Consider the following 14901-nt stretch of genomic DNA (forward strand, 5'->3'; position numbering starts at 1 on the left):
CTGCTAAATGTAAACATGTTCACAATGTCGGCATCTAAAATGTAGAATGCCAACATTAGGGTTAGGCTATTGGGGAAGGAATATGGGTACCGACTCACCACTGGAACTCTGCATCAGCTGACACCGCTGCACTGACGAACCAGTAGACACCGCCAGCGCTGATAGACCAGGTAAGGAGATTGCCGCACCACAGGGACTATTATGTTGACATTCTAATCATGCTGACATTTCATCAGTGTTGACATAATGAATGTCAACACAACAGTTCAGGTGGTGCATGTACTTTGTGGACCAGGACTATTTAGTTGCAAAACTACAGCTACTTATTCAAATCAATCAAATTGATTCATTTGCCAGCCTATTTCATGCCCAAAACAGTGTTGGGCCAGGCAAAATACAATTGAAATTTGTGTAAGGAAGGAATATGCCTTTCTGTTTATAGATTGTTAACTGAGAGATCCAACTTGATTTAATTGTTTTAATACAACATGGTCTGAATAAGTAGCTGGAGCATGAATAAGAAGTAAATAAGAAGCTAACTTCAGCCTTGTTCTGCCCATACATCCCTCAGTGGAAGAGGTGTGTGCACACTAGGAGGAGGGAGAGCACCACTCAGCTCTGCCTTGTTGCAGAGCACATTGCTATTGCTGCACACAGCAGGGGAAGCAGCACGGCAGCTGATATAGCTCCTAGCTAATGATTAATGGCCTGTCCCTCCCTGCTGGGTGATATATACCGGTAGATCAGGGAGCTGGAGAGTACTATAATCCCCCCAGGAGTGAGAGAGACGCGCCTGTGTGCCCTGCCTGTGCCCCGAGATGAGCAGGGGTGCCATCAGGGCACTGGTGCTGTGCCTGGCACTGAACAGCGCCTATCCTGGGTGTGCAGAGAATGTCTGGCTCCGGTTTGCCCAGCTCCCCTTCCCTCAGGATGCCCAGTTCCTTTATGACACCTTTCCATTGGACTTCATGTGGGCAGTGGGCACCGCTGCCTACCAGGTGGAGGGGGGCTGGCAGCAGGATGGCAGGAAGCCCTCCATCTGGGACACTTACTGCCGCAAGGAAGCGAGTTGTGGCGGGAATGTGGCCAGCGACAGCTACAACAAACTGTACAGAGACACTGCTGCCCTGCAGATGCTGGGGGTCTCCAGCTACAGGTTCTCCATCTCATGGTCACGGCTCTTCCCAAACGGGACAGGGGCAGGTGCCAGCCAGGCCGGGTACTCCTACTACAGGGCACTCATTGACAGGCTGAAGGAGCTGCACATACAGCCTGTGGTCACCCTCTACCACTGGGACCTGCCGCAGAGGCTGCAGGACCTCTATGGGGGGTGGCTGAATGACGCTATGGTGGGCATCTTTGAGGCCTATGCTGAGGCATGCTTCCAGATGTTTGGGAATGATGTAAAGTACTGGATTACCATTGACAATCCCTATGTGGTGGCTTGGCATGGCTATGGCACTGGCACCATGCCCCCCAACATCAAAGGAGATAAATTACTCGGGTATAGAGCTGGGCACAATCTCATTAAGGTAAGAGGTGGACACTAGAGTGGCAGTGAGTGGTGCAAGACGTATGTATTCATTCAGCAGCAGTGATGTACAGTATATATGCCAGAGAGGAGAGTCACAGGTGTCTGCATCCACAGTACTGAGCTGTACTTAGCTATAAAGGAAACTGTGACGCTCGCACTCTCTCTTATAACGTGTGTATGTACAGTATATGCCAGGGAGCAGGGTAACAGGTGTCTGCATCCACAGTGCTGAGCTTCTGCTTTTATCATGAATCATTTGCATGTTCTTAGCTATAAAGGAAAGTGTGTCTCTTTCTCTAAATATAAAGTGTGCATGTATTGTTGAGTCAGGTTGTCCGTCATGCATCACCACATCTATCTATCTATCTGTCTGTCTGTCTGTCTGTCTGTCTGTCTGTCTGTCTATCTATCTATCTATCTATCTATCTATCTATCTATCTATCTATCTTTCCATCTATTCTTACATAGTCTGTTGCAGACAGAAAGAAATAAAGGACTAGCACCCCATACTGTAGTGAAGAAAAGTGAAGCTTTAATTATACATAGGTACAGCTAATGCCTGCCGGACTGTGTCCGCCTCAGCAATACTACTGGCTAAATAGTCCTTCATTACTTTCTGTCTGCAGCAGACTGGGTGAGTGTGCCTGTGTTCTACCCCTTTTACACAGAGCATTTGACCCGGGTTATTGCCAGTTTAATTTGGGTCGCAGCTCAGTGTAAAAGGGTTGCCCAGGTCCAGTGACTCGGGAATCCAACCTGGCTAGCCTAGCATGCAAGTGTGTAACCGGGAAGGACCCGTGTCGTGGTGCAGTGTAAACGGGTAAGCCAGGTCGATGCAACCCGAGACCTGTTTACAGCATAGGACACCTGGCACTAAGAGACGATCTCATCTCCTAGCGCCTGCATTGCACACGTGACCACTAACGTCACCGCCCCCTCAATAAGCCGGGTCTTGGTGCCAGTCTGATCTTGGTCTCAGCCGGGTCACATCCCTGGTGCCACCTGGCTAATTGGTGTAAAAATGGTATTACTGTATTATATGGACCTTCACGCTATAGTTCTTAATCTGTGGTTATGTGTGCTGATACCTAAATATTTATATATATATATATATATATATATATAGCTGAATACATGTGCTTCGCTACGGAATTTCAGGTACAATCACACAGAGATGAAAAGTGCTGGTAGAAATTAAAATAACTGGCATATATATTTGTCAGGCCGCACCTCCAGGCGGGCCTTCCCCGCATTGATGTTATCAAAAGGGTGGCGCTGAGGAGAATAATCCACCTCTTTCTCTGCCCCGTCCCACCTCTGATGCTGCCCTGCTCAGTGCTGTAAATGCTGGGATTACAAGCCAAGCTCCGCCTGCTGTATGTTAAATATGTAAGGTTTGCAAGGATAGACTGACTCTATACCAAAGGTCCCTAGGTCTCCTTGCTTAGCTTCTCGCTCTTCTTAGGATTCCTCCTTTGAAGTAAAAAGGTAAAGCTTTTCGCACAACACTTAAGGTAACTGGGAGAGCTGTCGATCCCTTTACACAGAAGATAAGCAGTTGACTATCAAGCTTTCTTTTAATGCATTTAAGAGTCACAATATCTATCTCTCCTTTCCTCCTATTGCTCTGAGAGGTTCAGCAATGTTTAGTTCAAGTGACAGGTTAACCTCTGATAATTGAGATATTATCCTCTACTTACTGGAAATAGGTTGGTTGAGTACTTATATCTGAAATATATATATATATAGACCCTTTATGTAGATACTTGCACACTCCAATAATCAAATATATGGTGCTCCTTAAGTTCTGTTCCATTACAGTCCAGATAAATACAAAAAATCTGTAGGGAAGGGCACTCAGTCCAACTTTGAAAAATACATTCTTTTAATATCACCCAAAATTTGGGCATTGAAAATGAACAGCAAATCGCGGTGGCTCAGCATGAAATATCATAAAATATCATCTCCAAAAACCGTGGCATCTCAACGCCTACATAATATTTCCAAAAGTGTGTTTCAGAGTGAAGGGGATATACATGGTAACTTAGCTGTCTCGGTCACTAAATGACCGTTCAAGACCATAACATCATGTCACTGCCACCCCGCTATAGTGTAGAGCCACAGATGGCGGGGTGGCAGTGACATGATGTTATGGTCTTGAACAGTCATTTAGTGACCGAGACAGCTAAGTTACCATGTATATCCCCTTCACTCTGAAACACACTTTTGGAAATATTATGTAGGCGTTGAGATGCCACGGTTTTTGGAGATGATATTTTATGATATTTCATGCTGAGCCACCGCGATTTGCTGTTCATTTTCAATGCCCAAATTTTGGGTGATATTAAAAGAATGTATTTTTCAAAGTTGGACTGAGTGCCCTTCCCTACAGATTTTTTTAATATATATATATATATATATATATATATATATATGGCAAATACCACGGACTCATCACAAAATCACCTGAATAAGGCTGGACTGCCTTGCCAGTGGCAGTTGCAGAGCAGTCCATTATTCAAATAGGGAACCCACACCCAGCGGTGTTTGACAGTGTTTACGGGTGGCAGTTGATGTGGCTCCCTTTTTGAATAATGGACTGCTCTGCAACTGCCACTGGCAAGGAAGTCAGGAACAGAGCATTGTGTCCTTCCCCCTCTTCTTTATATCCCTGGCTGAGTGGGCTGTCTTAATTCTCCTCTGTGAGGGGGGAATTCCCAATAATCACCTCACCTCTTTTAGCCCCTTTGTGGGTGGAATTTTGAAAAATTCCTACATCACAAAAGCAAGCTGCTGTCCAAATTTTAAGTTCCTAGTCCTTATGGTTCAGGAGATTTTGTGAAGAATCAGTGGTATTTACCTTTTATATACTGTATATGACTGACGTATTAGATACAAAGTCTAAGATTTATCTAGACGGATATAGCAAATAAATATATATTACAAAAAATTGCTAGAAATTCCACAGAATAATGAATCGCAGTAAAAATGGATATTCCTAGACAAACAATCAATAAAAGGTGACACTTTTAAAGTTAATTAAAAGTGGAGATGAGCGGGTTCGGTTCTCGGACAACCTAACCCACCCGAACAATGAGATCTGAGGCGGGATCCGAGCCTGGCTCGGGACCTCCCGCCTTACTCGGATCCCAAAGCGAGGCCGAACGTCATCTTCCCACTGTCGATTTCTCGCGGGCTTTGGATGGAGAGTGTAATGGATGGACGTGTCCGACTCCGAATAAGTACTGTCTGGCGTGGAGCGGGTGCGCTCCCTCTGTCTGCTGTATCTGAAAGGGGTGCTCTCTCTGTCTGCTGTATCTGAAAGGGGTGCTCTCTCTCTGTCTGCTGTATCTGAAAGGGGTGGTCTGTCTGCTGCATCTGAAAGGGGTGCTCTCTCCCTGTTATACATTTTATCCCCATACTTTAATCTATCTATCTATCTATCTATCTATCTATCTATCTATCTATCTATCTATCTATCTATCTATCTATCTATCTATCTATCTATCTCTATACCTCCACATGGTATGTAACTGCAGAACGATCCAGGCGACACTCGGAGGAGTCTGTACAGAAAAGACTGCCAAACACTGCAGTTAGCAATTGCATAGAAGGTCCATGTGGTCCTGTGGCTTCTATGCATTTATAATGCTGTTCTTTTGATAAAAGTCCTATGATGCACGAACGTTCACTATGGATCTCCTGTATTTGTGAGTACAATAAATCACCTGCTAGTTTGTTGGAGAGTGCCCACGTTCCTGCATCTCTCTCTCTCTCTCTCTCTCTCTCTCTCTCTCTCTCTCTCTCTATATATATATATATATATATATATATATATATATGCACATGGTATGTAAAGAGACACAAGGAAAAATGTTCCATTTTAAAGGAAATAGCACCTTGATTGGGATGTAGTCAGATGACCGGCGGTCGGGATCCCGGAGGTCAGCATACCGACGCCGGGATTCCAGATGCCAGGAAGACGGCAGGGGGCCCAGGGCTATTCCCACTTGTGGGTGTCCATTACACCCATAGAGTGAGAACAGAACACGTGGCGAGCGCAGCGAGCCACTAAGCCCACAGCTTCATTGCACTCGCCCCCTGGCGGCCGGGATCCTGGCGTTGGTATGCTGACCGCCAAAATCCTGACCGCCGGTCACCTGACCCCAACCCCCTTGAGTTAAATGACGTAAATATGGAAACATATTGGTGAGAAAAATCTGAGCTAAAATGATTTGTTGATTTTCTTAATTCGATTTGTGGGGGTTTAAAACTATTTGGTTATTGTGACTAAAGCTGTGTACACACTGGAGCATCGGGCATTTGTTCAGGCAGCATAAGGAATGCCTGTGAGCACAGACTGAGCGTACACACTGGAACATAATTTTCTGTCACTAGCATAAACATGGTTGCTAACTGGGTTTAATGTGCAGTACATCAAACCTAGCGTCCATCACGAGTGATCTTGGGAGTACGTAATCACCTGTAAACATTGGGCGATGTGGGCAATTTGTCATAACGAAATGGCAAATCATCCCAACATCGCTCCAGTGTGTACCCAGCTTTATTGTTATTTATTATTTACATTTGTTTATATAGTGCCAGCCAATAAGCAGGAGCAAATGCAGGATTTCTAGAAGGGGTTTTCCATATGCTTAAGTTGAAAGTGTGCCTAGCCCATGGAGGGAGCTAAGGCTAAGGAAATCTTATATGACATGACGGACCGTCATGTCGTATAAGTGTATGGGGCCCATGTCGTATAAGTGTATGGGGCCCTTAAGACTCAAGTAAAGGAGTGTGGGCCTCCCTCACCCAGCAGCCATTGTAGATACGCATCGCATCCTGTGCTTCCACTACTCATGCTGTTAATCCACGACTTACATTTTAATAAGGGCAAGAATTCATGGAAATAAGCTGTTGTCACAAATATCTGCATGTTATCTCACTTGTTTTTACAAACATTGATGTGAAGTAGACAAAAACACTGAAAATGAACTTTGTCATTTAGAATCAGTCAAGCATTTTAATTGTGGACAAAGTTCTTAATGTTTTAATGTTTTGGAAGAACATCCTCAGGCTATTGGATTAAGATTGGAATTTTCACAGATTTGTAGATGATTTAATAGTTTTCTGCAAAATAATCAGCTAATGGCTACAATACTGATATCTACACAGTAATATCACTGGGAAGTAGGGGGTGCATTACACACAATATCATTTGTTGCATGTGTTCACCATATAATCCTGCAACTATTTGTGCTCATCTGTCCTATATACAGCTGCTGTCAAACGTCATGAAAATGAAGCCTGACCAGATTTCTATAGACAGGCTTCAAAAACAGCAGCCAGTGCGCTCCATTTTAGTGCAAACTGGAACTGAGAAGACAACTGCAGCCTCTAGCGCCAGCTAAGCATCAGGTTCATCCATACATGCCGACATTCCGGCTGCTCTCTCCGGGAGAGAGCATCCAGGTCGGCTTAGCAGGGGGGCAGGGAAGGGCTGTGACGTGAGGAGGGGGTGGACTGGAGGTGGGATGGGGGCGGGGCGGAGGCAGGACGGGGGCAGGGTTACAGCGGCACCTCCTTTAAGCCACGCCCCGCTCTGTAATGCCGCGATCACCGGCATTATAACGCAGGGGGCATGGCTATGATGACGCGATTCAGCAAAAATCGCGTCACCGACTGCCCGGACCGCCCGCTTTACACACTAAGTGGGCGGATGGGCAGGGGCAACCTCAAGAATCGGGAGACTTGCCTGCTCTTCCGGGGGGCCGGGAGGGTCACCCGATTTTCGGGAGCCTCCTGGCCATTCCGGGAGAGTAGGCAAGTATGGGTTCATCCATTCCAATATTCAGTCCCTTTCCAGGATAATTGCTAGTCCAGGGCTGGATTAAGGTCTGTGGGGACTCCTGAGCAACAAACTTGTGGGGGCCCTTATCAATAAAATTAAAGTGGTAGTAGGGCCGAAACTAGGATTATTATCACCCGGGGCAAGGCAGGAATTTGGTGCCCCCCAGACTTAATGCTGCTCTCTCAATAAAAGGGGATAGCCAACCCCTATCACACAATAAAATAATAAAAAAACAAAAAAAGAGAAAGCGCAAAAAGGCCAGTGTAGTGTAATGAATTTTATTACTAAAACATAATCCAGAATACATAGAATCACAACTGAGTGAAACCAACAATTACATACAGTAGACCTCAAAGCCATTGAAAAGGGCTGGGTTTTGATAATATTCAGGGCACAGCAATCAGTATGGGGATCCTGCAATCCAGAACAACTCTGACAAAGCTACATGACATCTACCACTGGATCTTAAAGCCGACAAAACATGACATGATACATAATGAAAATAATATATAGAAAAAAATTATGTATGTATAAAAAATGATATATGTACATATGTGTATGTACATACTGTATACAAGTAAACAATAATGTACAGAGAGACCGAAAATTACAAATAAAAAACACACAATGTATCGGAACACACAAACCCATCCAAAAAAAAACCCTAATCTAACTTTTCACTACACAGCACTCACTGCACACTCCCTCACCTGGCTTCTAGCACTCCCGCACGCTCACCTCTACAAAGAAGGTCGAGAATCCAGGGGGAGGATCGGGCTTTGGTGTCCATCTGCGTTCTATATACCCCTGGCAGGCTGACACTGTGCTCTCTTTCCCCGCGGTAGCGCACCCTACTCCCTCCACAGCTATGTATAATATGTGCATCTACCCAGTGAGTTCTCCTGCAGCAGCAGCGCTAATTGATAGGAACCCCATCTTCCTGTGGTGCTGGAGGAAGGTTCTCTCTGGCCACCCTGGCTGTGTTCTGTCTGAGAGCTCAGGACATGGTGCTGCCGGCAGGACAACCGGGAAGGTACAGTGAGAGCGGCAGGCCGTTGTGACAGCCCAGGCCTCATAGCAGCAGCAAACCCTTGCTGGATAGCCCTGTCGGCGCCCCCTCACATCCGGGACCTGGGTCACGTGCCCCCTTAGTCCCCCTCTAGTTGCGGCCATAGTGGTAGAGTGGCAATGTCTTTCTCTCTTTGTTTTCTTTCCTTATGTCTTCCTTTGTTCCTTGCCACTGTTCACCTGCAGCAGCATGTCTCACCTCAAGCATTTGCAGTCTGTGCTGGGCCCCTGCTGCTTCCACTGCCCAGCCCCTGTCCTGCTCTCTGTCCCCCTGCTTCTGTAGTGAGACTACGCCGACCCTCCTGTCGCTTTGGTGGATCCATCGGGGTCTACAGATCAGGGGCTTCACCTGTGCTATCACCTATTGGCACCACGGGGGTGCCATAGCTGATGTGGTTGCAGTGGCAGGAAGGCCTTGTGTCCTTCCATTTGGTTGCAAAACACCTTATAAGCTTATGGGTCAGTCAGGCAGAGCCGTAACTAGACGCTATACATGTGCCCCACCCCCTGCCCACATTACGCTACACACCTCCCCCCTGTATATATATAACACTACACACTAAACCCCCCTACACAGATACCAACCCCCCCTTGTACATATAACACTACACAGCTTCCCAACCTGTACATATGACACTCACACGTGTCCTCCTGTACATATAATATTACACACCAGCCCCCCCACCCCTACTGTACATATAACATTATACACCTACCCCCTCATACATTTAATATTACACAGCTGCCCCCCCATACATATAACACTACACAGCTGCCCGCCTGTACATATGTTACACACCAGCTCTCCCCCCTCCCACTGTACATATAAAACTACACAACTGAACCACCACTCACCCCCTGTTCTTATAACACTACTCACCTGTACCTCATTGCACACTGCCGTGCTCCTCCTGTGCCAGGCTGGGCAGTAGCGTAGTTTTGCCAGGGTGTCATGCATGGATGATCCCGCACCAGCAGAGAACTCTCCATGCAGGCTGCCGTGTTACTCTGGTGGGAGGAGCCTATGGCAGCCAGCTGCCTGCCTGTCCGCAGAGTACTGGAGAATGGGCGCTGCATGCTCCTCCCCATCTGCTTCCCAACTCTCTCACGCTCTCCCCAGTCCTCCTCACGCAAGGAAGGAGCCAGGCCCACCGCTAGGGTAACGTGCATCACAGAGGGAGACCTGCTCACCAGGCTCAGCAGGCTGATAGCTAATAGCAGTGGCCAATTCTGGGGCACAGTGTGTAGGGGCCCCTGTAATCCGGCCTTGTGCTAGTCCCTTGGACTCCAGTGGCTCACACCATAATCTTTGTGGATAATGCCAGTGGTAGAAAATATTACGGCCTTAAACCATACATTACAAAATTGTACCTAGGAGATACACAAATTTAGCCCTGAATGCATCAGAAAGCTTTCTCATTAAGGGGCCCATTTATTAAAAAAGTTGCGACTATTTCCCCCAAAAATGAGCCGTAAATGTTAAGTAACCCCTGAATACATGTAGGAGGGACAGTTCTGATACCTGCTGCGATCCCTCCATTCCCACCAACAATGAAGGGGGGGGTTGGCGGCAGGGACTTCAGTCCTGGGCCCGGGACTGAGATAAGGCCTGGGTGGCAGCAGTGATGATCGAGACCGCTGCAGACAACCAAGGAGGGACAGAACTGGCAGTGGTATATTGAATTTAGCGCTGGCCGTGAGCCAGTCGGAGCTCACGGATCAGCATCCAATCAGGATCTGCTGCTCAGCTGCTCCTGATTGGTTGCCGATCTGCAAGCTCAGATTCAAAATAACGCCGCTGGCGTGCATGGTTGTTCATGCATGGTTGTCTGCCGGAGGTCGTGATCTTCACTGCTGCCACCCAGGACCCCTCTCAATGAATGGACCTGCTGCGATCTCTGCCTGCTGCCTGTACAATGGTAAGCTGCGAGAGCTTCAAAGGGAGTGGAAGGTGAGGCTGGAGCTGCAAGGGGGTAGTGCAGGCAGAGTGTGCGTGTGTCACTATGGGGACAGTGTATGTGTGTGACTGTGGTGTGTGTGTGTGTGTGTGGGGGGGGCTATGGAATAGTGTGTACGTGGCTATGGGGCAGTGTGTGTGTGTGGTGGTGGTGGTGGTGGGGGCCCTGCCTGTTTTGTCACTCCCGAGCCCCAAAATGACTGATGGCAGCCCCGCCCACCAGCAGCTGCATTCTATGGAGGATGTGATGCTGCCAGATTTATCAATTTCTGGAATGCGATTGACCTCCATAGCTACCACCATCTGAAGATGGCGGTAACCCTGTGACAGCCTATGTAGCATGTGCACCACCCGTGGCAGCTCACTGAGCACATTGCAGGGACAGGCTCCTTTCAGAACCTGTATCCATGCAGGTACTTCTTAATACATCCCATCGATGTAATTGCATATTGCAATGTGGTCTGGGTGCTAATATGGCTCCCAGATCACATTGAGTATACCTAATGAATGCATGTGAAATTATCACTTTTTTCGAATTACTGCAGAGCAGTGGTTCTCAATTCCAGTCCTCAAGGATCCCTAAAAAGTAGAGATGTGCACCGGAAATTTTTCGGGTTTTGTGTTTTGGTTTTGGGTTCGGTTCCGTGGCCGTGTTTTGGGTTCGAACGCGTTTTGGCAAAACCTCACCGAATTTTTTTTGTCGGATTCGGGTGTGTTTTGGATTCGGGTGTTTTTTTCAAAAACCCTAAAAAACAGCTTAAATCATAGAATTTGGGGGTCATTTTGATCCCAAAGTATTATTAACCTCAATAACCATAATTTCCACTCATTTTCAGTCTATTCTGAACACCTCACACCTCACAATATTATTTTTAGTCCTCAAATTTGCACCGAGGTCGCTGGATGACTAAGCTCAGCGACCCAAGTGGCCGACACAAACACCTGGCCCATCTAGGAGTGGCACTGCAGTGTCACGCAGGATGGCCCTTCCAAAAAACACTCCCCAAACAGCACATGACGCAAAGAAAAAAAGAGGCGCAATGAGGTAGCTGTGTGACTAAGCTCAGCGACCCTAGTGGCCGACACAAACACCTGGCCCATCTAGGAGTGGCACTGCAGTGTCACGCAGGATGGCCCTTCCAAAAAATACTCCCCAAACAGCACATGACGCAAAGAAGAAAAAAAAGAGGCGCAATGAGGTAGCTGTGTGACTAAGATAAGCGACCCTAGTGGCCGACACAAACACCTGGCCCATCTAGGAGTGGCACTGCAGTGTCACGCAGGATGGCCCTTCCAAAAAACACTCCCCAAACAGCACATGACACAAAGAAAAATGAAAGAAAAAAGAGGTGCAAGATGGAATTGTCCTTGGGCCCTCCCACCCACCCTTATGTTGTATAAACAGGACATGCACACTTTAACCAACCCATCATTTCAGTGACAGGGTCTGCCACACGACTGTGACTGAAATGACGGGTTGGTTTGGACCCCCACCAAAAAAGAAGCAATTAATCTCTCCTTGCACAAACTGGCTCTACAGAGGCAAGATGTCCACCTCATCATCATCCTCCGATTCATCACCGTGTACATCCCCCTCCTCACAGATTATCAATTCGTCCCCACTGGAATCCACCATCACAGCTCCCTGTGTACTTTGTGGAGGCAATTGCTGCTGGTGAATGTCTCCATGGAGGAATTGATTATAATTCATTTTAATGAACATCATCTTCTCCACATTTTCTGGAAGTAACCTCCGATTGCTGACAAGGTGAGCGGCGGCACTAAAAACTCTTTCGGAGTACACACTTGTGGGAGGGCAACTTAGGTAGAATAAAGCCAGTTTGTGCAAGGGCCTCCAAATTGCCTCTTTTTTCTGCCAGTATACGTACGGACTGTCTGACGTGCCTACTTGGATGCGGTCACTCATATAATCCTCCCCCATTCTTTCAATGGTGAGAGAATCATATGCAGTGACAGTAGACGACATGTCCGTAATCGTTGTCAGGTCCTTCAGTCCGGACCAGATGTCAGCATCAGCAGTCGCTCCAGACTGCCCTGCATCACCGCCAGCGGGTGGGCTCGGAATTCTGAGCCTTTTCCTCGCACCCCCAGTTGCGGGAGAATGTGAAGGAGGAGATGTTGACAGGTCGCGTTCCGCTTGACTTGACAATTTTCTCACCAGCAGTTCTTTGAACCCCTGCAGACTTGTGTCTGCCGGAAAGAGAGATACAACGTAGGTTTTAAATCTAGGATCGAGCACGGTGGCCAAAATGTAGTGCTCTGATTTCAACAGATTGACCACCCGTGAATCCTTGTTAAGCGAATTAAGGGCTCCATCCACAAGTCCCACATGCCTAGCGGAATCGCTCAGTGTTAGCTCCTCCTTCAATGTCTCCAGCTTCTTCTGCAAAAGCCTGATGAGGGGAATGACCTGACTCAGGCTGGCAGTGTCTGAACTGACTTCACGTGTGGCAAATTCAAAAGGTTGCAGAACCTTGCACAACGTTGAAATCATTCTCCACTGCGCTTGAGACAGGTGCATTTCACCTCCTATATCGTGGTCAGTTGTATAGGCTTGAATGACCTTTTGCTGCTCCTCCAACCTCTGAAGCATATAGAGGGTTGAATTCCACCTCGTTACCACTTCTTGCTTCAGATGATGGCAGGGCAGGTTCAGGCGTTTTTGGTGTTGCTCCAGTCTTCTGTACGTGGTGCAGAGCCGGCCATAGGCATAGGCAAACTAGGCAATTGCCTAGGGCATTTGATATGCCTAGGGGCATCATCAGCTTCTGCTGATTAAAATGATATGCAGCATGCCTATATTCTGTGTGTAGCATTTCATATGCAGATACAGCCACAGTCTCACACAGTATATAGGCATGCTGCATATCATTTTAATCAGCAGAAGCTGCTTGTGCATCCTAGCCACATAGCAATGCAAATAAGATGCATTTTCATGAAAAAAAAATATGTGCCCGACGTTAGCATTGAGGCAAGATTTATGAGGACACATCTGTATCCAAGCAGAGGCAGAGGTCACAGTGTTAGTGGCAGTGTGAGTGCTGTGTGCATGTGAGTGGGTTGGTTGTGCAGTAGTGTTTGGAATATGTATAAGGAGCATTATGTGTGTCATGTAAAAATGCATTAATAATGTGCAACATATGTGTAAGGGGCACTATGTGTGTCATTATGTGTATAAGGGCATTAATAATGTGCGGCATATGTGTAACAGGGTACTACTGTTTGTGTGTCATTATGTGTATAGGGGCACTAATAATGTGCAGCAAATGTGTAGGGGCACTATATGTGTCATTGTGTGTATAAGGGCATTAATAATGTGCAGCATATGTGTAAGGGACATTATGTGTAAAAGGGCATTAATAAAGGTTGTCAAAATGTGTAAGGCGCATTATGTTTATAAGGACATTAATAATGTGTCTCATATGTGTAAGGGGCATTACTGTGTGGCATTATGTGTATAAGGTGCTTTACTATGTGGCATTGCATATAGAAAGGGCACTAGGGTGTGGTGTAATGTGAATAAGGAGCAATTCAGTGTGATGTAATGTGAATAAGGGACTCTATTGTGAGGAGTAACGTTTATAAGGTAAAGTGATACTACTGTGGGATGTAATATGAATTATGGACACTATCGCATGATCAAATGTGATTAAAGTTGCAGTACTGTGTGGCGTAATTGGAATTGGGGTTACTATTGTGTGGCCATGCCCCTTGCCAGCAAAAACACATCCCTTTTTGGGCTGTGCGCCAAATGTGCCAACTGTTCCTATTTAAAATATAGGGGGTACAAACACCAAAATAAGGACTGCTATGGATGAGGGGTGGTGTTGCTGGGAAAGAGGTACAAGGTCAGAGGCGGAACCAGCGGTGGTGCTAGGGGGCACCAGCCAAAATTTTGCCTAGGGCATCATGTTGGTTAGGGCCGGCTCTGACGTGGTGCCTGTACGCCGAAAGTGTCCCGCAATTCTTCTGGCCACCGACAGCATCTCTTGCATGCCCCTCTCGTTTTTTAAATAATTCTGCACCACCAAATTCAAGGTATGTGCAATACATGGGACGTGCTGGAATTTGCCCATATTTAATGCACACACAATATTGCTGGCGTTGTCCGATGCCACAAATCCACAGGAGAGTCCAATTGGGGTAAGCCATTCTGCGATGATCTTCCTCAGTTGCCGTAAGAGGTTTTTAGCTGTGTGCGTATTCTGGAAAGCGGTGATACAAAGCGTAGCCTGCCTAGGAAAGAGTTGGCGTTTGCGAGATGCTGCTACTGGTGCCGCCGCTGCTGTTCTTGCGGCGGGAGTCAATACATCTACCCAGTGGGCTGTCACAGTCATATAGTCCTGAGTCTGCCCTGCTCCACTTGTCCACATGTCCGTGGTTAAGTGGACATTGGGTACAACTGCATTTTTTAGGACACTGGTGAGTCTTTTTCTGAGGTCTGTGTACATTTTCGGTATCGCCTGCCTA

General features: G+C 46.9%; 1 protein-coding gene across 1 annotated transcript in view; it reads left to right on the top strand.

Annotated features, from left to right (window-relative positions):
* The first annotated feature begins 661 nt into the window (after positions 1-661).
* Positions 662-14901, top strand: part of KL (klotho) — a 162159-nt gene continuing 147919 nt past the window's right edge. Inside the window, exon 1 of the mRNA XM_063951788.1 lies at positions 662-1532. Within this exon, the coding sequence (XP_063807858.1) occupies positions 819-1532 (714 nt within the window). The 5' untranslated portion in view covers positions 662-818. The remainder of the gene's footprint in view (positions 1533-14901) is intronic.

Source organism: Pseudophryne corroboree, chromosome 2 (genome assembly GCF_028390025.1).
Source record: "Pseudophryne corroboree isolate aPseCor3 chromosome 2, aPseCor3.hap2, whole genome shotgun sequence".
Lineage (NCBI taxonomy): Eukaryota > Metazoa > Chordata > Amphibia > Anura > Myobatrachidae > Pseudophryne > Pseudophryne corroboree.